The sequence below is a fragment of the Hemiscyllium ocellatum genome, chromosome 11 (genome assembly GCF_020745735.1).
Source record: "Hemiscyllium ocellatum isolate sHemOce1 chromosome 11, sHemOce1.pat.X.cur, whole genome shotgun sequence".
Lineage (NCBI taxonomy): Eukaryota > Metazoa > Chordata > Chondrichthyes > Orectolobiformes > Hemiscylliidae > Hemiscyllium > Hemiscyllium ocellatum.
In genome coordinates, this window is record NC_083411.1 from 27404952 (window position 1) to 27429263 (window position 24312).

At 40.5% G+C, this 24312-nt stretch overlaps 1 protein-coding gene across 2 annotated transcripts in view; it reads right to left on the reverse strand.

The window, feature by feature from the left end:
• Nucleotides 1-1709: 1709 nt before the first annotated feature.
• LOC132820145 (short transient receptor potential channel 5-like) overlaps nucleotides 1710-24312 on the reverse strand; it is a 71744-nt gene continuing 49141 nt past the window's right edge. Inside the window, exons 6-10 of one of the 2 annotated variants that reach the window (XM_060832088.1) lie at nucleotides 22222-22417; nucleotides 13571-13774; nucleotides 8428-8469; nucleotides 6948-7037; nucleotides 1710-2563 (exon numbers count right to left, since the gene is read on the reverse strand). In XM_060832088.1, the coding sequence (XP_060688071.1) occupies nucleotides 1820-2563; nucleotides 6948-7037; nucleotides 8428-8469; nucleotides 13571-13774; nucleotides 22222-22417 (1276 nt within the window). In that variant the 3' untranslated portion in view covers nucleotides 1710-1819. The remainder of the gene's footprint in view (nucleotides 2564-6947; nucleotides 7038-8427; nucleotides 8470-13570; nucleotides 13775-22221; nucleotides 22418-24312) is intronic. The other variant, XM_060832089.1, reaches the window with a different exon arrangement.

Below are 24312 nucleotides of genomic sequence, written 5' to 3' on the forward strand. Positions count from 1 at the left end.
CCTCTCCTACCTTTCCTGGAATTAACCCATCAATCTGACTGTATCTACGGCTTTTCGCCTTTCCGAAAACTATCCATCACACCCCGTAGCTCCTGTAAATTCCTTATTGCATCTAACTGCCGCTCCAACCAATCCATGCAACATGATAGGATTTGCAACCAAAGACACTACCTGCACATATAATCATCAGTAACATGGAAACTCTTCCTAAACTCCCACATCCGACAGGAAGAGCACATTCTACTAAAAGTCATCTTTACCCTTTCACAATCTACATACCCAGAAAATAGCACCATCTTATTGCTCTAAAGAAAAACACTGCACCAGGCTAACTTAATATTTGTGGTTTATATTTTTTAAATTTAATCAAGAGACAGATCTCAAGAAAACATATAATCAAGAAAGAACCCACTCTATTCACTATTGTAGGTTTACAGTGAAGTTACACATAAAAGAACTATGCACTTATCTGCTCCTGTGCTGTGAGCTCTCCCACACAGGTTCCTCCAAGGTCAGCTGTGAATTTCGCTGTTTGTTAATTTTTCCCAGCCGCACTCCGATGTCCAGAGATACTTGAACTCAAACAGCAAAGACAGTAACTATGCAGATTCACTGCTGTGTCAGACAGCAGCATAGGTTTCTTTCTCTGACCACGTGGTTACTCTGTCATAATTTCTCTTTCATGAAGTCATGCTAACTGTGCTTGGTAGTTTATGATTTTGCAAATGTTCTGTTATTACCTCCTCTAATTGATTCTGATTCTTTTCCAACAATGGTTGTTTGACAAGGTGAAGGTGGGCTGCTTTCATGAACCATCATAGTCTGCATGCCTAAAACAAATTAGGGGGCAAGGACTGCAAAGTTAGCCTAGTCTTACTTTACACGGTACTGAGGATACCTTTCGACTACATCTCCTCCTCACTTAGACTATTCCATCACTGTACTATCATCCAATTTCGCCTATGCCTCAGCCTGTCTGTTTTTGAAATACTCATCCATGTTCTTCCCTCTTGAGTATTCTAGTGCATGTCTTACATTTTACTTCAAACGTGTATTAAACTCTGCTATTACATCCTTACTTGCACCAGGTCTCATTCACCCATCATTGGTGTGCTTGCTGACTTAATTAGTTCCTGATTAAGAAATGACTTTATCTTGGAAAAGCACAGCAGGTTAGGCAGCATCGAGAAGCAGGAGAATCGACGTTTCAGGCAAAAGCCCTTCAACAAAGTCGATTCTCCTGCTCCTCGGATGCTGCCTGACCTGCTGTGCTTTTCCAGCACCACCCTTTTGACTCGAATATCCAGCATCTACAATCCTCACTTTCATCTAATGACTTGATCTTGTCTGTCTTCTTGTCCCCTTTTACCTGTGACTGTCTTCAGCTACACAGCAATCCAAGATATCTGCTCCTCAAATTCTGATTGCATTGAACAGCCCCAATTTTTAATTGTTCTACCTTCGGTAGCTATGCTTTCCAAGGCCAAGGGCCTAAACTCTAACTTACTCCTAAATGTTTCTTCCTTTACCTCTTTGTCCCTTTTTAAGGCACTTATTCTTCTGACCAATCTTACTTGTTATTGCCTTACATGGTTCAGCATCATTTTTTTTTCACCTAACACTCCTGTGCAATGCCTTTAGATGTTTTATTACTTTAATGATGCTGTACAAATACAAGTTGTAATTTACAGGAAGTGTGGTTCCTCTTTAGAAAACACCCCTACAGCCACACATTCTCATATATTTAATTTTATAAAATAATTCCTCATGAACATGACCCAAAGTTTCTTGTGGTAAAGTGGTATCTTGATATACAGTATTATAATTGAGTCGTTACATAGTCCTCTTGATGACTGTTCCACCTGGTCATTAGCAAGTCACAGGCTTCCCCCCAGGAGTCATAGACGTCACTTGACGAGTCAATGAGTTTGTTATTGGAGGTACTGATATTGGAAGAACAATTAAAGGAATCATGGTTAGCTGAACAATGGCTATCAATTCTGTTTCTTCTGTTTACTTCATTAAGACCAACAGCATTAAGGCTGCTCTCACTCTTTGTTATATTGTTAGAACTGGAAATTTGGGAATAATTGAAGTCCTGCCACACATTTTGTGCTTGAAGTAGTCCATCAGAAATGCTTGACACTGGCTCTGGGCTTGGTTCAGATAGTTGCCCATTCATCTTACTGAACAAAAGGCCAAGTCTTTTAAATGAATCCTTCTTCGAATTTGGATATCTCTGGAATCGATTACCATTTCTGACTGAGGAACTTTGCTTACTCATCCTGTTATTTTTGGATTTCTCTTCATTAAGGTCAATTCCAGAAACTGATTTGATAAGAGCTGAAACACTGAAAGAGTTCATTTTCAACGTCTTCCTGTCATTACTTTCACCCGCCAAATTGAATGACACGATTTTTTTCATTTCTTCAGCACTATCATCTTCCATATCTCCCATCTGCATCCCATCACTGCTGGTAGAGTATGTCCTTCGAGATGATTTCCTGTTTCCTAACAGGTCAAGAACCTCATAGCGAAAACTGGAGATATCTTGTTTCAGTTCCTATGATAATAAAATATATTAATATATTTCATATGGTCTGCATATGTTAAATTTAAATTTAAGCTATCTTAATTTGATTTATTAAAAGATTCTTCTTTCCTCCAAACCTGATGACTTAATAGTGAAGTTATCAAAAGTATCAAGTTAGCAATTTATACAGACCAGAAAGAGCCAGCTATATCAGTTAAGTCATAAAGAGGTGATCACTGTTTTTCCTAGACATTCTGATAACCTGTTATCTCTCACCTGCTACCTGTAATGTTCATCATTACAGAAATACTGTGAGCCAAACTTTGACTAGTTACTACAATTAATGCAGTGAAAGAAAGAAATCCACATTCGTAGTCTGACTTAAATTCTTACTGATTTGTAAATTCAGTCCCCAGCGTTATTGTCAAATTTGCTTTAATGTATTCTTTCCATTCAGTGTTTACTGGCCAGCTGCAGAAGGATATTCCTTCCTTCCTTAGAATTGCTCCCTTTGCAAAATGAAGTAGATTTAGGTTTTACTACACCCTAGACAAGAGCTCTGCCAAAATGTGAAGCCAATTGTGATCCCTATTACTACCTTTATCATTATGTTGAAGAATTAAGTTGTTAATCAAACTAAACTATAACTATAACTATGTCTGAAAAGGGAACAAATGGTTTACTAAGGAGAACAGTTGGGGGGCCCAGTGAATGAAGAGGAATATATTCTGTTACAATCCAGATGTCTGACTATCAGATACACAAAAATGCTCATGTTTTAAGATGTCTGACTAGAATGACACATACATGAGTAGTTAATATATAAATTTAGTGAATGAAAATAGGCAGCTGAATCGATTCAACCTAGAATACAGTCTGTTCTAACAGTGTTTGGAATGGGTCGACAACTTAAAAATCTTGAAGTCTTAACTGGGAAATATACCTTTTTTTTAAAGTGTGCAGCTGGGATTTACAAGGCTGATTTTCCTGATCAGCTGGAGAGCTGAAATAATCTTCCCTTGCAATGTGCTGTCTGCCCACCTATCTTGTATTAGTAAAACCTAGTTTGTATTTTGAAACTTGATTGTCCTACCCAAGGCACATAATGTAAATCAGAAAGAGAAAAATGGGTTGATTCAAAATCAACTAGCAAAGTTTAATCTTTGAAGCCTGCAACTTTCTGGTCTGTATGGCTTGTATGAAATATAATCACTAGTACATTTTAGGAGTCTGTAATGCTATGGGCGGCACAGTGCCTCACAGTGCCAGAGACCTGAGTTCAATTCCTGCCTTAGGCAGTTCTCTGTGTGGAGTTTGTACATTCTCCCCGTGTATGCATGGGTTTCCTCCAGGTGCTCTGGTTTCCTCCCACAGTCCAAAGAGGTGTAGGTCAGGTGAATTTGCCATGCTAAATTGCCCCCAGTGTTAGCTGAAGGGGAATGGGTCTGGGTGGGTTGCTCTTTGGAAGGTCGGTGTGGACTTGTTGGGCCGAAGGGCCTGTTTTCACACTGTAAGTAATCTAATCTAATGTTACATGGCATTGAAACATTAAGGTCTTCACCTGAAATCTCTCAAATTTGGCATGGTATTTCATCAAAGCACAAAAAATGTGTTGAGGAACTTTTTTTACCAGGGTTCAGATTTCCCACAATTTTATTGGGTATTTTCCTAATGAATCTGTTCAGATTTGTTATAACACCCCTCTGGAGCAAGTACGACTTGAACTTAGGCCACATGTCATGGGTAAGAACACTATCGTTTCACCACAAGGACCCTAGCTTATTTTATTACCAATAATGTATATGCAGTCAATCATAATTAATTATTATATATTAGTTGGTAGTACAAAATTTGAGTATTGCTGAAAAAAGAAACTTTTTCAGAGTCTTTCATCTTACACCATCAAGACACTTTGCAAGACTGCTAGTGCAAGGGAAAAGCTAACATTTGTAGAGCATAAATGGTCAGTGATGACTGGTTGGAGAGTCAACTCGAGAGAATATACCAACTAATGTTGATAGTTAACAGACAGGGTTTGTTTAAATGGAAACCAGGTGGGTTGATTGGTTGGATAATACCCTGTCATAGGAACAAATGCACAGCTATCATGTATTTTGCTAAGCTGAAACCAGTTTAGTTTGTATTTTCTGTCTACATGGGACAGAGTGTTGTGTATCAATATAGATAGTTACTCATGCACACAAGTGCATCATACCAATATTGACTAACTACCCTAAATTGGGTATCAGCATAATTCTGCGCATGTTCAAGATTATCCAGAAAATGTGGTCCAGTTGCAGAATCACATCTTGTTATGACAATATTAGACATTGTGTTGCAGGTTTTGTGAAGAAGCTGCTTGAGTACAGCCAGTACCTTGCTTGTTGTGAAGAGCCAAAGGGACATTTTTTACAATCTGCCCATCTTTTAGATATACGACCTACATACCTGATATCACATTGGCAGTGAAATTCATTTCCAACATTACTCATTTCTGTAATAGGAAGAATATCATTTTAGCTTTATAGCGGCATCCTGTTAGTGGCATACCCCACTAGTGGCGCTTACATAGCAGCATGAAACAGCTACTTCACCGAAACCTTTAGGAACACCTACTAGATTATTTCTTGAGATACACTGCACAAACTCATGAATGGCCTAAGTAGATATAGGAGCAAAATTAGGCCTTTCAGCCCATTGAGTCTGCGCTGATATGTTTCTCAACTCAATTCTCCTTTCATCCTCTTACTCATCAAGAATTGTAGTCACTTTTCATCCTCAAAAGTGCTCAATCTATCTAATTTTCTAGAAGGCTAAGGGATTTTAAAAGACTGTTGAATTGTATCAAACTGCCTGTCTATTCAGATATTCACAATAAGCAAGGTACTGATGGTGCCCAAGCAGCCTGAACTACATAACTCACAACATGGTTACGAATATTAGATAGGATTTTGCAATTGGTCAATATTTCGTGGTTAATCCTGAATGTACAAGGAATCACATTTTTAAAAACATTGAATTGTCAGTCAGGCCTGGGTACTTCTATGTAATGGAAGTTACACAGATTTTTGTTCTTTGCAGACAGACACAGAATATGTGCACACACTGTGCTTGGACAACACAACAAAACAGTAATCCACTGGTTGGGGTATTGCTCTGAGAAATGAACCAACCAGAGTGAGTCTGATTTATTTACAATTTAACTAAAGCCTAGCTGTTAACTATCAATCAGCATTAATAGGTGCATTCTTAATGTCAACACCTCTATCAATCAACACACATACACTATAAATGTTGGGTTATACCTTGAATTTATTAGAAGAAAGTGTGGACTTCAGATGCTGGAGATCTGAGTTGAGAGTGTGGTGTTGGAAATGCACAAGTCAGGCAGCATCCAAGGAGTAAGAGAATCGACATTTCGGGCATAAGCCCATCATCAGGAATGACGCTAATGGGCCAGGACCTTTATCTACCTATCACATTCCCAGCTACCTTCCCCCCAACACCCCTCCTCCCATTTATCTCTCAGCACCCCTGGCCCACAAGCTTCATTCCTGGTGAAGCGCTTATGTCCGAAATATCGATTCTGCTGCTCCTTAGGTGCTGCCTGACCTGTGCTTTTCCAGCACCACACTCTCGACCCTTGAATTTATGTTCTTGTGAGATGCCCTGATGACTGCAAGGCAAAAAAAGCTTTGACTAAATGTGTCTTTTTTCGGCAGTACTCAATATTTAAAAGTTGCTGTATGGAAAGTGCCTGATGACAACATTTAAAATCTATATATTTGAATACCTCGACTGATTCTAGTCTCCCATCATCAATTCACTGTCATGTCTCACATCAGGGCACTACATATGTTTGTACTACACTTAGTTCAAAATTTTGTATGTGAACCACAGTCTGAGTTTTCTTTAAACATTTTTCATTTAGAAATTCATAGAAAAATGAAGTACAGAGGGAAAGCATTCACCTTTTAATACATGTGATTGTACTCTGAAGGAGTTATCTGTCTAGTTCTATTCTTTCCCTATAGATCGGCAAATGGTGTTTTTTTTAATGGTGTTAGGGTAAACTGCGATGAAATGGAAAAACACTATTGCTTCAGATGACAGAGCTCCTTCATTCAATAATGGTGCTGCAAAGTACTGGGGCATTTAGTGTCCTGGAATCTGTCCATTTAAATTAGGGATTGCCTACACAGTGCTGGCAGCAATATTTCCCCCAGTAGTCAGTTGTGATGGTTGGAATAATTCCTTACAATTGAGCAAGCAGAAAGTACCACTTTGGTTATCTCTATTAAAATCTGAGTAGAACAGCACAGGATAAGAAACTGCTTAAAAATTTGAAGGCTTGAAATCCACTTTCAAAATATTACCAAAAGGTTAAACCCATTGAAGCAAGTGTCATGTTTACCTTAAAGTTCTCTTCTGTAAGTCCTTCATCAGTTTTGGCACTTCTGATCATAGCCGCAACATATCTTTTCACTAAATTTTTAATGACTTCCTGCCAAATGAAAAGGAACAATACAATAAAATCAGTGCCCATTATTTAATTTTATTCATTATTAGGACTAATTTGACTTGCATTGTTTATATATTAAGCATTTAAACATGCTGAGTTTGAAGAGACTTAAGTGTTGTGAAAATACTCTACTTGACATTTAATGTACCATCATCATGTGAAAATGTCATCACTTGCAAATGTTTCATTGTGATGATAATGATTGCACTGTACTTCTGCCATGGGCCAATGAACAGATTATAGCCCTTTTATCATACTTCATTAATCACAGTAGAATTGACTCCATCTCTATTAGTTGGTGTGTAACACTAAGTCCAATTATACAGTGCTGCACATTGAGCATAATGTCCAGATTTGATACCTGAGGAACCGGAGATGAATAAAGTGTTGTAAACAGTGCAAGGAGAAGACAGGTGGCTGATCTCTTTTGCCAGGGTTTCTAGGAGGTGAAAAAAAAGAAATATGGCATGGGCGAGATAATCATTGAGATGCAATGAGGAAAAGTTTACTGCCGAATACTATGGTAATTTAAATTAAAATAGGAGAGCAGGAAACAATCAGTAAAAAAAAACAGAGCTATTTCTGGGCAGAGCAGCAAAAATTAAATAGAAAGGTGGAGATGATCAGCCTAAAATATTTAAGGAACAAGTGGAAACAATAGTGGGACACTGTCTCTCTAGATGGAAGGTTTGGTTGGAACATATTTGGAAACCTGTGAGCATTATTGTAACAAGGTCAAAGAAGCAACGGAGAAGGCGTAAAAATGATTTACAATGGTAATTATTGGACCCCAATAATTTTTCAATAATGAATTTTTTTTTGTTCACACAGTATATTTGAAAATGAGCTTGTCCTTTTTAAGAATTCTGCCCCTCTAATAATAATATGGCTACAATTGCGAATTCGAGTCGCTGAGTGCGTGCTTTATCTGGACTCATAAAAATGATACCGGTATAAAGAATAGCAGAATATGGATAAGTGCTGGGTTTCACATGACCATTATCTAAAAGTTTAGTCTAAAACGATATGGCCATTGGGAGTGTGTCTTAGTACGTCGTTTCTGACAATGGCAAATTACATAATTTAATGAAGAGCCTTGATTTAAGCTCAGTGAATGAAAAACATATAGATTGGTGTATTTAATACATGAGAAGAATGAGAAAGTTCAGATAAACACTGATTGTAATGATAGCCATAAAATAATGAGGCAGAATAAAGAGAGACAGAGTGAAGAATCAGAAGCACATGGTTAGAAATGAAGGTCAAAAATGAAAACCAAAATGGTTTTGGAGCTAAATTTCAACTCTTGGTGGGATTTGTAATTATGATTGATTTTATGTGATTTTTCTGTAATACTGACTGGTCAGCAAACCTGGTAGTGTTGATTTTGGATCAGATCATCTGCATGCCGTTCCTGAAAGAAGAAAATTGATTTCAGAATTCCGTAATTTATTGACAAAACACAATAATGGGCATTGTCACTGCAGATGCACACATTTCATTGATAGCACGGCTAAAATTCAAAAATAAGCAGATTGGAATTAACAAGGCTAACTATTTTCTCAATGCAACACAAGTGTCACCAAAACTCCTGTCAACCGAGAAACCCCAGATACTTTCCAAAGAAAAATGGTAAGCCGCAAATGATTACGTGGCACAATGCTGCTGTGGAAGTGTATGGGGAAATATGGCAATGGGGAAGTTTACTCCAGCTCTTTTTAAGCTCTGAAGCATTGAAATTGCAGAGTTATGAATAGATTTCCATATCCAGTCTGAGTAAAGAGGCTTCTACTTCACCCGGTTTCATGGAATATATCAAACAGTAATTCCAGTAGGCCATTAAAGTTGGATGAACATGCCATGTATGTTGAAGTATCCCAAATAGTATAAAGTCATTGAAGCCATTGCATATTTCAGATGCCTTTGGCACTATACAGCAGAACTGACTGGGAGAAATGGGATGGTGTGCTGACCATCTAAATTTCGACCCTTGCATCTATATCTGCTCAGGAAGAGGAAATTAAATTCTCTTTGAGGTGCATTTCATCTTGTGTCAAGCTGGCTCCAGCCACCTAAGCAGTAGGAAGGTCTACACAGTGGTATTGTTAGAGGCAGGCTCTGACTACTGCCTGCTCTATATTATTTATGCATTTTTAAAATCTTATTACATTCCAATGTGAAGTTTTCTGTTCATTAATTTTATGTGGAAGATTACAGTTGACATATTGGACTAACATTAGCTGAGCAGGTGCCTTCACTTGTGTGGGCTTTGCTGTGCTTATTTTGATGTTCTCCCCTTTTAATTCCATGTTCATGCTGGGCAATGGCTCAACATACACTGAAAGCTTTGGTGGCCTAATGATATGGTCCTGCTTCATTGGTGAGCCCAGACATGTTATATTGCCATTTATTTGAGAGGATCCCGTCCTTACTTGATGTCTACTTGTACACACTTTGCAATCGGTGAACACTGCAACCAGCATTGGAAATGTTGCTATGTTTTACTTGTGTCAATTAACTCAGAGGCCAATTCTCATTCCCACATTGTCATCAGCAAAGCTGGTGATTGATATTGGAGTCATATTCTCTGCATACTTTCCACCTAAAATGGCTGTACAATTAAGCATTCAAACATCAAAGGAGCTGAGGATTTTCTTTTAAGTGTTTGCCAATATGTCACAAAAGTAGTGTGAGAGCTGTGTCTTGTTATTTTAGTGTCTTGAAAAACAGTGGACTGTGAGGAGAAAGACCTGTTTTTAAAAGCAGCAATTTATTAAGATGTTTGCATCTGAATTTGGTACCTTATGTGAACACTTTTTTTGTGGCTGTGGGTTCCTGCAATGTGCAGCCAATCAGGAATTGTTGACATGTGAAGCTGATTGGTTCACAGCCATGTGAGCTGGTTGGAACTGGAAATAAGTTACAGAGGCACAGACACACGGAGAGAAAAAATAAACTGAAGTCTATGCTGTTATGCTACACTGCAGAAGCTGCCTGTTCTCTGCAGTAAGAAGGGTTTAAACTTGAAGAAAACCAGTTACCTTTTCTCCAGCTGTTGCTGTGAATTGTGATTTTTGAAATGATTGATCAGAGATATTTTCCAAGTGAATCTTTCACTCTGTATTTCTTACAACCTAGTAGAAGCTTCTGAAGAAATACAACTGAGCAACAAGTAGCCTGGCCAGCTGAAGAAAGATCATCAACAATATCAGGATCAGGAAGCAAAGACTACTGAACTGACTTTCCAGTTCTTTTTACCTCTGCCAATATCTATTTTTCCTATAAGTTTATCTGTTTGTCTTTCTGTATGTGTGTGTGTATATAAAGATAGAACGTATTACAGTTTTAGACAGTAGTGTTTTATTCCAATGGTTTATACTTGTAGCTACAATCAAATTACTTGTAATAAGTAATTATTCTCCTTTAGTATAGAGGCCTGGTCTGTGCTTTCTATCATATAATCCAACCTGGTGCTGTATTATTTTTAACTTTGTGCTTTCTGTCAACTTTGGTCTGAAAGTCAGATAAATTAAGGTACTGTGAGCACTTTGAAAAAAAAGTTAATATTTGCTATGACTCTAGGAATAGTGAGGCTTGGTTTATAATGTGTTACCCCAGTTGGGCATAACATGCAGCAGGAATGTAGGATTTTCAGTAGTGATACATCTCAATGGCTAGAATTGAGATTTCACCAGCATATTTCTGCATTCTCCATTATCAGAATAAAATGATAGCACTGCTGCCTCACAGCGCCAGAGACCCAGGTTCAATTCCCGCCTCAGATGACTGACTGTGTGGAGTTTGCACATTCTCCCCGTGTCTGTGTGGGTTTCCTCCGGGTGCTCCGGTTTCCTCCCACAGTCCAAAAATGTGCAGGTTAGGTGAATTGGCCATGCTAAATTGGCCATAGTGTTAGGTGGAGGGATAAATGTAGGGGAATGGGTTTGGGTGGGTTGCGCTCCAGCAGGTCGGTATGGACTTGTTGGGTCAAAGGGCCTGTTTCTCCACTGTAAGTAATCTAATCTAATCTAAAATGCAAGAATGAAGAGTTCAGCCCCAAATTTTGAGAAATGGAATACAAGTCTTTGCCTTTTGAATCTTAACCCTGACGTTGGAGTCAAATGGAGGTCACAACGCTGCATTGTGTGGGAAACAGTCTGGTAGAGAATTTCTCTGAATTGGCCAATGAGTGGTCCAAGAAAGGCTGGTGATCCCAATTGGGGATAGCAAATGGCTCTGTCAAAGCAGGAGGACCAATGGGATACCTTCCAACAAGAAAGAAACAGCAACTTACAGTTCAGGTAAGAGGACATAAGTGATGCCTCATGTGCCTCCACTTTAGAAAATCATACAAGTTTTGAAGCAACTAGCTGTGACAGATTCAAGCCCTTCATAGACCAGCTTCTGGCTGCAGCTGTGACTAGGCAGCTAGCAGGGGTGGGGGGGGAGGGAAGGTTAAAATGCTTGTTTGGAGCACTGCCCTCTACTCTGCTGCCAGGGTAGGGGCTGACACTAGCTAGCTGACCTACTTTCTAATGTTTTGCAAAGATCTAGAATTTTCTAGTCAACCACTAACTGACTACTCATTGCTTGTAGATGGGTAGTCTTCCGTTGCCAATTCCATAGGCCTGCTGGAGGCAGCAAATCAAGTTCCATACTCCCCTCCTCCCATTAGAGGAGGAAAGTCCTGCTAAAATGCTCTGGAATAAACTTGGATGCAAAATTATGTGCTTCAAATTCCCGATTCCTAGATGCCTTTTTCTGGTGGAAAATGCTATGTTCCAGCATCATGTACTTAGAAAATATGCCCTTCTTGCTATTTTGATTGAACTGGGGAGATGTTGATTGGCGAGTGCTAAGCATTGCTAAAATTTTACTCCTGGGGTTACATTAAAAAACAAAGCTGGAGTATCCTCTGCATCAGAAAATATAGGATAGAAAGCTATTTTTTGTTGTTCATTCATGTGATATTTCAATTGCTGCTTGGCCAGCATTATTGCCAGTCCCTAGTTGTCCTTGAGAAGGTAATGGTGAACTGCCTTCTTGAACCGCTGCAGTCCTTATGTTGTAGGTTGACCTACAATGCCCTTAGAGAGGAGATTCCAGAAATTTGACCCAGAGACAGTGAAGGAACGGCGATATATTTTGAAGTCGGGCTGTGAGTGGCTTAGAGGGCAACTTGCGTGTATATTCTGCCTTTATCCTTCTAGATGGAAATGGTCATGAGCTTGGAAGGTCTTGTCTGAGGATCTTTGGTGAACTTCTGCAGTGCACCTTGTAGATAGTACACACTGCTGCTACTGTGCACTGATGGTGGAGGGAGTGGATGCTTGTGGATGTGGTGCCAATCAAGCAGGCTGCTTTTTTCCTGCATGGTGTCAAACTTCTTGACTGTTATTGGAGCTGCACCTGTTCAGGCAAGTGGGGGAATATTCCCTCACACTCCTGACTTTTGCCTTGTAATGGTGGACAGGCTTTGGGGAGACAGGAGATGAGTTATTTGATGTTTTGGCTTAGGACACTACCCTGAGGAACTCCTGTAGAGATGTCGTGGAGCTGAGATGACCTACCTTCAACAACCACAACCACAACCATCTTCCTATATGCTTGGTATGACTCCAAGCTGCAGAAAATACCCCACCCCCCACCTCACAATTCCCATTGACTCCACTTTAGATAGGGCTCCTTGACGCCTCACTCAGTCAAATGCATACTTGATGTCCAGGGCTATCACTCTCACCTCACCTCTAGAATTCAGTTCTTTTGCTTATGTTTGAATCAAGGCTATAATGAGGTCAGGAGCTGAGTAGTCCTATTGAAACCCAAATTCGACATCATCAAGCAGGTTAATGCTGAGCAGGTGCTGCTTGAGAGCACCATTGATGATCCTTTCCATCACCTTACTGTTAAAACTTAGTAGACTGATGGGGCAGTAATTAGCTGTGTAACTGTACTGGAACAGCTTGGCAAGGGTGCGGCAAGTTCTGGAGCACAAGTCTTCAGTACTGTTGCTGGATTGTTGAAACAAGCCCAATATTTAATGTTTGCTTGTCAATGAATTCTAGTGTAACTATTTAGTCATGTGTGGCAGCAGATGAATTATAGGTAAACAGATTCCAGCCTTGGTTTATTACTGACCTGAAATAACTTAGTGAGTAGTATGGTGGCACAGTGGTTAGCACCACGATTCCAGTCTTGGGTATCTGTGGGAATATGGGACAGGGTGGGTGGGGAGGGGCAGGTCTGGGTGAGATGTCCTTGGAGGGTTGGTGCAGACTCGATGGATGAAATGGTCACTTCTGCACTGTAGGAATTCTATGAAATGTAATCTTTTCAAATTTCATTTCTCATTCTTTCTGATTTTATATTGACTTTAAAACATAACTTATCATCCCCAGCTCTTGCATACTGTTGTGACAGCTATTTTTGCATAGAAATGAGAGAAAAGGGGAAAAAATAAATTGTTTGTTAATGTAATGTTTCATATGAAATTGTATAAAGATGAGATTTCTTACTGTAAATTCTCTGAGATTCTCACGCTTTTGCTCGTTCTCTGAATCTCTGCTTGGACAGATGTGCATGTGTAGCCACTTACAGAGATACCAGATTGATTTTGGGCTGGGGATGATGTTGAAAGGTGGTGGAAGAGTTGCACCTTCATCAAAGTAACTCATCCAAAGCTTTGTTCTGGCAAACTTCCACTCAATGTCAGCATGGTCCTGCAAGTAGATTAAAGACACAAGTGATGATGAACAAATATCTTATTTGTGTTTCTTGTTCTGTGAACCAAAGCTGTCTGGTGACTACAGTGTCTCTAACTGCTGTCTGTGATTCTTCACCCACCTCCCTTCCTTGCACCCTCCCCTGCCACTACAGGAGTTGTAAAACCTGCACCTGCACCTCCTCCCTCACCTCCATCCAAGACCCCAAAGGAGCCTTCCACATCCATCAAAGTTTCACCTGCACTCCACCATTATCATTTATTGTATCCGTTGCTCCTGATGCGGTCTCCTCTACATTAGGGAGAGGCTGGACGCCTCCTAGCAGAGCGCTTTAGGAACATCTCCGGGACACCTGCAACAATCAACCCACCGCCCCGTGGCCCAACATTTCAACTCCTCCTCCCACTCTGCCGAGGACATGCAGGTCCTGGGCCTCCTCCACCACTGTTGCCTCACCACCCGACACCTGGAGGAAGAACGCCTCATCTTCCGCCTCGGAACACTTCAACCCCAGGGCATCAATGTGGACTTCACCAGTTTCCTCATTTCCCCTCCCCCACCTCACCCCAGTTCCAACCTTCCAGCTCAGCACTGTCCCCATGACCTGTCCTACCTGCCTATCTTCGTTTCCACCTATCCACTCCACCCTCCTCTCTGACCTATCACCTCCATCCCCACCCCCATTCACCTATTGTACTCTATGCTACATTCTCCCCACCCCCACCCCGCTCTCATTTATCTCTCCACTCTACAGGCACCCTGCCTCTATTCCTGATGAAAGGTTTTTGCCCGAAACATTGATTTTCCTGCTCCTTGGATGCTGCCTGACCTGCTGTGCTTTTCCAGCACCACTCTAACCTAGACTCTGTGAGTCTTCATGTGTTTATCCCAACTGATTGTGATTCCTGGTGAATAGTTTCTCTATCTGCTGCCTATGATTCCTGATGACTAGCATCTCTGATCTGATTCCGGTGACTGCAATATCTTTGCCTGTTGTCTATTATTCCTGGAATCGGTCTATCTATTGTTTGTGATGTCTAGTAAGTAGCATCTCCATCTGTCATCTGTAATTCCAGGTGACTGGAGTGCCTCTATTGTTATTTATGTTTTTTTAAAGGGAGTCTCTGCAATATGCAATGTCTATCAATGTAAAAAACAGCATTATTGTGCAACTGTTAAACATTACATTAAAAATCAAATTTGTATTTCTAGATTAGATTACATTACTTACAGTGTGGAAACAGGCCCTTCGGCTCAACAAGTCCATACTGACCCGCCGAAGCGCAACCCACCCATTCCCCTACATTTACCCCTTTACCTAACAGTACGGGCAATTTAGCATGGCCAATTCACCTAACCTGCACATCTTTGGACGGTGGGAGGAAACCGGAGCACCCGGAGGAAACCCACGCAGACACGGGGAGAACGTGCAAACTCCACACAGTCAGTCGCCTGAGTCAGGAATTGAACCCGGGTCTCTGGCACTGTGAGGCAGCAGGGCTAACCACTGTGCCACCATGATCAATAGATCAGATCAATATTCAGTGCAAATCCTCAAAGTTTGGTGGAGAAATTCAGCATGTCTAGCAACATGTGTGAGGAGAAAATAGAGTTAATGTTTCAAATCCAGTTCTGAAGAAGGGTCACAGGCCTTAAAATGTTAACTCTGTTTTCTCTCCTCTGATGCTGCTCAACCTGTTAAGTTTCTTCAGCAAATTTGTTTTGTTTGTTTCTGATTTCCAGCATCTGCGGTTCTTTGGTTCACATAGTACTCAAACTTTAGCTTGATTCTGATCATATTTTGTTTAAGTGTCACACAGACCTGCAGTGCAACTTGCTGACATAGAGCTACACAGTTCCTGAGCTCTGAACTGACAGCTGCAATCTTCAGTGATTCAAATGCATGACTAAAATTCTTGCCTGAGTATCTAGTTTTTTTTATTTTCTTTTGAAATGTTATTAGCCTCCAAGGAGAATTGTAGAAATATCATGAAGTGTGAAATATTGTTACAAGCCAAAACTCTGGAAGCTCTAAACTGAAGCTTTGAAAATGGAACTAGACATTTTCCATACTTTTTGGCTGTGTCAGAACTCACTGGTGTCTGCTGTTTTCTTTTTTATCAATCTGGTCATAAATACGGAAAATAGCAAGTGTGCAGCTTGCAGTATAGATGAATCAAGCTGAGTGTCAGTATGTGTGATAAATTATATATTCAAAAATGAACCACATAGTGATACATGAGTGAGCTATGTAGTTTGTTTTGTAAGAAAACAAGTGCAAATTATCTATTAATTGTAAGATAAGGTAGTAATTACAAATTTTGTGTAACTTCATATCAGCCATTTCCTGTGTAACAGTACCTGTGTAGTGTGAGATACCAGCAAAGTATTAATATTGCAAATTGAGAATTTCACTGTATCATTTTCTTTTCCTTTTTTAGAATTAGAGAATTTTAGGGGACACGGGAAATTATTTGGCTCAGTTTGCCTGGCTTGGATTCCTGAAAGATCTTTCCACTTAGTCCGGCCTGGCTTGGATTCCTGAAAGATCTTTCCACTTAGTCCTGTTCCCTACACTTTCCAAATACCCTTTTATGTTTTTCTCACCACTCATTTCCTCCAGAAAGTATTGACTGCCTCAGTTGGGATGAAGTTGCCAGGCAATGGATACTCCCTGGTGTTACCAGGACAGTGAGGGACAGAAGGCATTCTAATGATGCAAGACATCACAGTGAGCCTAACCTATCCTCACTTCCAATGCACATACTGTGAAAGTCGCAAAAAGAACCGCAAAACCATTGAAAAGTTAGAGCACAAAAAGAGACCATTCAATTCATTGTGTCTGTACCAGTTGAATAAACTAGCCATCCATGCTAACCCCAGTTCCCTGTACCTGGCCCAGAGCTTTCTAGATTACAGTGTTCCAGATGAGCCCTCTAATATTTCTACTGATTACTGTGCCCCTCTGATAAGTGACCCCTCTGCGAGAAGAAACTGGCCTTCCCTGTTCACTCTACCCAAATCCCTCAATATTTTAAACACCTCAATTAATTCAACTATCAGCCTCCTCAATTCTAAGGTAAACAACCCTAGCCTATCCAACCTTTCCTCATAACTGCAATATTCTAGTCTGGCATCATTCTTGTAAATTCTCTCTGTACTCTCTCTGGAACAATAATTTTTTTTTCTGTAATGTGGTGACCAGAACTGTACACAAAGGTCCAGCTGTGGTGTAAACAGTGCTTCACATAGTTTAAAAATTACATCCACACTTTTAGATTCAATAGCTCACCCGGATAAGGATGGCATACCATATACCTTCTTTACCACTTAATCTACATGTTATACCACCTTCACTGACCTATGGAATTAACTCCAAATATTCTCATTTTATGCAAGCCAATCTTCCATCCATTAACTCCATCTACACGTCTCAATGCCTCTGAAAGACATCCAACCTAATCAAAGACCCTTCACACCCTGTTTATAATCTCTTCTAGTTTCTTCTGTCATGTTGAAGATACAAAAGCATAAACACATGTACCAAAAGGTTCAAGAACACCTTCTTCCCTGCTATTATTAGACTTCTGAATGGATCTCTCAAATTTCAAATCTAATGTTGATCTTGTTTTTTGTGCACCTGCTTTGCAGCAGTAAGTTTGTATTCCTTGCTCTATTCAATCACCCTATGATCTTTGTATAACATAATCTGTCTATACTGTACCCAAAACAAAACTTTTCACTGTACCTAGGTACATGTGACAATAATAATAAATCAAATCAAATCTTCTCCCTTTCTCAATACTCTTCCATTTATTGTGTATTCCCTTGATGTGGTTGCCCTACCTGAATACATGATCTTGCATTCTCTGGATTGAATTCTATTTGCCACTTTTCTGCCAACTTAACTAAACTATTTATCATTCTGCAGTTGCCAGCCACTGCCTTCACTACCAACTCACGACACACCCCTGTATCCTGTGCAATTTAATTTTTTTTCTGACCAATCTGGGACTTTTTGGGACTTTGTCAAACACCTCATTAAAATTCATGCATTGCCCTAACCATTCCTCTTTGTTGCTTACTCAAAAAACAAATTACGTTTATAAGACAGGATCTTCCCTGACCAAAATCATGGTGATAATCCTTGGTTAATCTGTGCCTTTCCAAGTAGCAGTTGACCCTATCTCAGTATTGATTCCAGTAATTTGCCCACCACTGTATTCAGAGTGACCAACCTATAAATGTTTGACCTGTTCCTTACACATTGTGAATAATGGTAGAACATTCATAGACTTCAAATTAGCTGGTACCTCACCTATATAGAGCTAGGATTGGAAAGTGATCCTCAGAGCAATGACTATTTGCTCCCTGGTTTCCTTTAATAACCTGGGATACAATTCGTTCAGCCCTGGCGATTTCTCCAGATTTACGCAGGTCAGTCCATCCAGTACTTCCCTTCTCATTATCCTTATTTTGTCTAATTTCACACTCCTCCTCTTTAACTAGAATCTATGTTGTTTACTCATGAGATGTGGGTGTCTCTGGCTAGGCCACCATTTATTGTCCATTCCCAACTGCCCAGAGAGCAGTTAAGAATCAACCACATTGTTGTCGATCTGGAGTCACATACAGGCCAGACCAGGTGATGGCGACCGATTTCTTTCCCTGAATGACATTAAGAAACCAGATGGATTTTTTCAACAAGCGACAATTATTTCATTGTTATTATTAGACTTTTAATTCCAGATTCTTTGCTGAATTCAAATGCCACTATGTTCATCGCGGAATTTGACCCAGGTCCCTGGAATATTAGATGAGTTTCTGGCTTAATAGTCCAGCAATAATATCACGAGGCAATTGCCTCCCCAGATGGTTGTTTTGTGTTGACAGAGGCAAAATGCTCATTAAAAACATATCCCTACCTTTATAATCATGCACAAATCGCCATGTGCATCTCCAATAAGTCTGACCTCTCCTAAGACATTTTCTTGCTCTTCATGTGCCAATAAAACACATTTCCTTAATTTTACTGACCAATTATAGAGTCATAGAGTCATACAGATGTACAGCATGGAAACAGAACCTTTGGTCCAAATCGTCCATGCCGACCAGATATCCCAACCCAATCTAGTCCCACCTGCCAGTACCCAGCCCACATCCCTCCAAACCTTTCCTATTCATATCCAAATTTTTAAATGTTACAATTGTACTAGCCTCCACCACTTCCTCTGGCAGCTCATTCCATGCACGTACCAGGAGAAAGTGAGGACTGCAGATGCTGGAGATCAGAGCTTAAAAATATGTTGCTGGAAAAACGCAGCAGGTCAGACAGCATCAAAAGAGCAGGAGAATTGACCTTTTGGGCTTAGGCCTTTCTTCAGGAATGGGGGGGGTGCACCAAGCAGGCTAAGATAAAAGGTAGGGAGGAGGGACTTGGGGGAGGGGCATTGGGAATACAATAAGTGGAAGGAGGTTAAGGTGAGGGTGATAGGCCGGAGAGGGGGTGGGGACTGAGAGGTCAGGAAGAAAATTGCAGGTCAAGAAGGCGGTGCTGAGTCTGAGGATTGGGACTGAGAAAAGGTGGGGGGAGGGGAAATGAGAAAGCTGGAGAAATCTGCATTCATCCCTTGTGGTTGGAGGGTTCCTAGGCGGAAGATGAGGCGCTCTTCCTCCAGGCGTCGTGTTGCTATGATCTGGCGATGGAGGAGGCCAAGGACCTGCATGTCCTTGGCAGAGTGGGAGGGGGAGTTAAAGTGTTCAGCCATGGGGCGGTTGGGTTGGTTGGTGCGGGTATCCCAGAAGTGTTCTCTGAAACGTTCCACAAGTAGGTGGCCTGTCTCCTCAATGTATAGGAGGCTGCATCAGGTGCAGTAGATGCAGTAAATGATGTGTGTGGAGGTGCAGGTGAATTTCTGATGGATATGGAAGGATCCCTTAGGGCCTTGGAGGGAAGTGAGAGGGGAGATGTGGGCGCAAGTTTTGCATTTCTTGCGGTTGCAGGGGAAGGTGCCGGGAGTGGAGGTTGGGTTGCCCAATACTCTGACAAATAAAGGATTGCATACCAAACGCCTTCTTCACTATCCTATCTACCTGCAAGTCCACTTTCAAGGAGCTATGAACCTGCACTCCAAGGTCTCTTTGTTCAGCAACACTCCCGAGGTCTTTACCATTAAGTGTATAAGTCCTGCTAAAATTTGTTTTCCCAAAATGCAGCACCTCGCCTTATCTAAATTAAACTCCATCTGCCACTTCTCAGCCCATTGGCCCATCTGATCAAGATCCCATTGTAATCTGAGGTAACCTTCTTCACTGTCCAGTATGCCTCCAATTTTTGTGTCATCTGCAAACTTACTAACCATACCTCTTATGCTCACATCCAAATCATTTATGTAAATGACGAAAAGTAGTGGACCCAGCACTGATCCTTGTGGCACTCCACTAGTCACAGGCATCCAGTCTGAAAAACAACCCTCCACTGCCACTCTCAGTCTTTTACCTTTGAGCCAGTTCTGTATCCAAATGGCTGGTTCTCCCTGTATTCCATGAGATCTAACCTTGCTAGCCAGTTCCCATGGGAAATTTTGTCGAATGCCATACTGAAGTCCATATAGATCCCATCTACCGCTCTGCTCTCATCAATCCTCTTTGTTACCTCTTCAAAAAACTCAATCAAGTTTGTGAGATATGATTTCCCACGCACAAAGTTATGTTGACTATCCCTATTCAGCCCTTGCTTTTCCAAATACATGTACATCCTGTCCCTCAGGATTCCCTCCAACAACTTGCCCACCACCGACGTCAGGCTCACTGGTCTAAAGTTCCCTGGCTTGTCCTTACCACCCTTCTTAAACAGTGGCACCATGTTTGCCAACCTCCAGTCTTCGAGCACCTCACCTGTGACTATCAATGATACAAATATCTCAGCAAGAAGCCCAGCAATCGCTTCTCTAGCTTCTCACAGAGTTCTAGGATACATCTGATTAGGTTCTGGAGATTTATCCATTCTTAAGCGTTTCGAGACTTCCAGCACTTTCTCCTCTGTAAAATGAACATTTTTCAAGATGTCACCATCTATTTCCCTACATTCTATATCTTCAATGTCCTTTTCCACAATAAATACTGATGCAAAATACTCATTTAGTATCTGCCCCATCTTCTGCGGCTGCACACAAAGGCCACCTTGCTGATCTTTGAGGGGCCCTATTCTCTCCCTAGTTAATCTTTTGTCCTTAATGTATTTGTAAAAATCCTTTGGATTCTCCTTAACTCTATTTGCCAAAGCTATCTCATGTCTCCTTTTTGCCCTCCTGATTTCCCTCTTAAGTATACACCTACTGCCTTTATACTCTTGTACGGATTCACTCAATCCAATTCTTTTTATATTCTCTGCTTTTTTAATTTCCTTTTCACTTCACAGTACTTGCTACACTCCTCATGGTTTCCTCAATCATTACTTCTTCTGAGATTGTCGTATGCTCTACTTATCGGCTTGATGTTACCTTGTATGTTTCTGGATAACCAGTGTCTCTTGATTTGGCAGTACCATCTTTTTACTTTGTCGGGACTCTGCTTGTAGAATCTTGCATTTGAATGTATATCACTGACATGGCATTCAAGTGTCAAGTAGCTCTTACCAGTCCACTTTTTGCCAGATCACCTCTCAGCTTTGTAAAGTTTGCATTCTCCAAATGCGTTCTACCTTTTTCCCTTTCCATAATAATCCCAAGTTCCCACAGGAGTGTAAAACCTTGACAGTTTTCCCTGCTGTGTGGATTGTTGGCTTTTTAGCATCTTTCCTGATGAGCGTCTAGTGGAGTTCAGCTGTTTCACATTTCATATATCTGGAATAATTTTGTTTAAAATTCTAGAATACATTGAATTCCTTAAGTTTTTTTTAGACCCCTCAGGCCAGATTTGAGTTGACACTACAATGTGTGACCTGACTCAATTCCCTCTTCACATTTTATTTCTATTTGTCTGGCCTTCATTCTGCAATATTACCTCCAAACAGCTTAACAAATTGGGAAGTCATAATATATAAAAATTTTAAAAGATTACTTGATATTTTGGGCAATATTCATCCTTCAATCTTTACCACAGAAACAAATTAAGTGTTTGTTTGTGTCTTTGATGTTTGAGACGACTTGTCTACAAACATGATTTGGAGATGCCGGTGTTGGACTGGGGTGTACAAAGTTAAAAATGGTAGTCCACCTGATGAAGAAGCAATACTCCGAAAGCTAGTGTGCTTCCAATTAAACCTGTTGGACTATAACCTGGTGTTGTGTGATTTTTTTTACTGTCTGCAAACAGTGATTGTTCATGGAGATGCTTTATTTTTCTCTCACATTCAGTAGCACAGAATATCAGCGAAGCCATCTCTATTCTGTAACTGTTTTGGATCATTATAACATTACGAAGGGTCATTATAGTTAACTTACTGCAATGAGTTGGTAAGAATTATTCATCATGGCAATCAGCATATTAAGCAAGACAACCAAGGAGATGACATTGTAGGTTCCAAACATGGTGGCTCCAACAAATTCCGTGAACTCATGCCGAGCTTTTACATTAGTGACGTACAAATTCAACAGACCAAATACTGACCAGAATAAGGATTGCAGTGTCTCAAATAATCTGCAGAAGAGACAGAAATGTGACAATGTTATAATTTTTCACAGTATGTGCAGCTTTAGTTGAATCTAAGAATGAACTCCTGGTAAGTGGTCTAATGTATAACATTCAGAAGTGAATTCTCATCTGTGATTCACTGCCGATATCAAAATGCCAAAGCATTTTTCAAATTTCAATTACTTTTGGAAAACCATGTGATGTTAAGGCACACTGCTTGGTTAGATCATTGACCTAACTGTGGGGCAGCACGGTGACTCAGTGGTTAGCACCGCTGCCTCACGGTGCCAGGTTCAATTTCAGCTTTGGATAACTGTATGTGTGGTGTTTGCACATTCTCCCCGTGTCTGCGTGGGTTTCCTCCGGGTGCTCCGGTTTCCTCCCACAGTCCAAGGATGTGCAGGCCAGGTGAGTTGGCCATGCTAAATTTCCCATAGTGCTAGGTGCATTAGACAGAGGGAAATGGGTCTGGGTGGGTTACTTTTCAGAGCGTTGGTGTGGAATGGTTGGGCTGAAGGGCCTGTTTCCACACTGTAGGGAATCTAATCTGATTGATGAACTGTGTTACATACTGATATTGGGTGTGTGATATGGACCAGGCCAGAGCCCCTCAAAATATATTAAGAAAGTAGCCCAGACCCTAACTTTGCTAGTTGTTTTAAGCAGGTATAATCAGGAGGGATGCAGTTGGTCAAACCATGTAGTTTTAAACAAAACAGAATTTATTTACAAGATTACCAAACGAAACACAAACAAAATAGAACAGAATACAAAATAACTTAACTATCTGAAAACCCAACAGATCATCCCAACTTAATGATGCTGTTGCAACACTTGCAACAATCCCCATAAACACCCCTTGGTACAAAAGGTAAAATCAAAAACAGAGTCTGACAGGAGAGATTTCAGAGAGAGAATATCAGCATGGACCTGCTTCTTTGGGGTCCAGCAGCTTCTCAACACTACAGCTAAAAACCAAACCAAACAAGAAAAAAAACCGATCTGGGGTAACTGGCCACTTCCCTTTCATTGTGCAAGTTTATAGAAGAAGAATCACTATAGTGTGGAAAGACACCATTCGGTCCAACAAGTCCACACCGACCCTCTGAAGAGTAACCCACCCAGACTCATCCACCTACCCTATTACCCTAGGTTTACACCTGACAAATGCACCTAACCTACACATCCCTGAACACTATGGGCAATTTAGCTTAGCCAATTCACTTAATCTGCAAATCTTTGGATTATGGGAGGAAACCTGAGCACCCAGAGGAAACTCATGCAGACACAAGGAGAATGTGCAAACTCCACTCTGACAGTTAGCTGAGGCTAGAATCGAACCCAGGTTGCTGGCACTGTGCAACAGCAGTGCTTTTTCTTCAAAAGTGCTTTGTTAAAACTTTAAAGCCTTTTGCTTGAAGCACTATCAGTTAGCTACAATCAAATTGGCCCTAAAATCCATCCAAACCCAGACTTTTTGGAGTCTGTATCTTTTATGACCTCTCTGAAAAAAACAAGTACAACATAACCTTGTTAAAGGTGCAGCATTGTCACAGCGGAAAAAAAAATCAAAATAGATTTACCTCTTACATGAATGCATTTTCAGATTTCATTTCCAATTGAATAATATAGAAAGTAATCACAAAAACTAAAAGTGTAACATTGTGATTCAGTGAGATCAGCACAAGATCAGAGTTGTGATATTTTCATATGAAATACTTGAGAAATCAGGTCATTCCTGAGGACTATTACAACTCTCTATGACAGTATCCATAAAGATGGTTATCACACTATTTGCTAAAAGTTATTAGAAGGCTGTAATTTTCTGTATTGTGTTGACATACATGCATAACTTGGACATTGCCTAAATAAAAATGCTACAGTATATTCAAAAGAGTTCT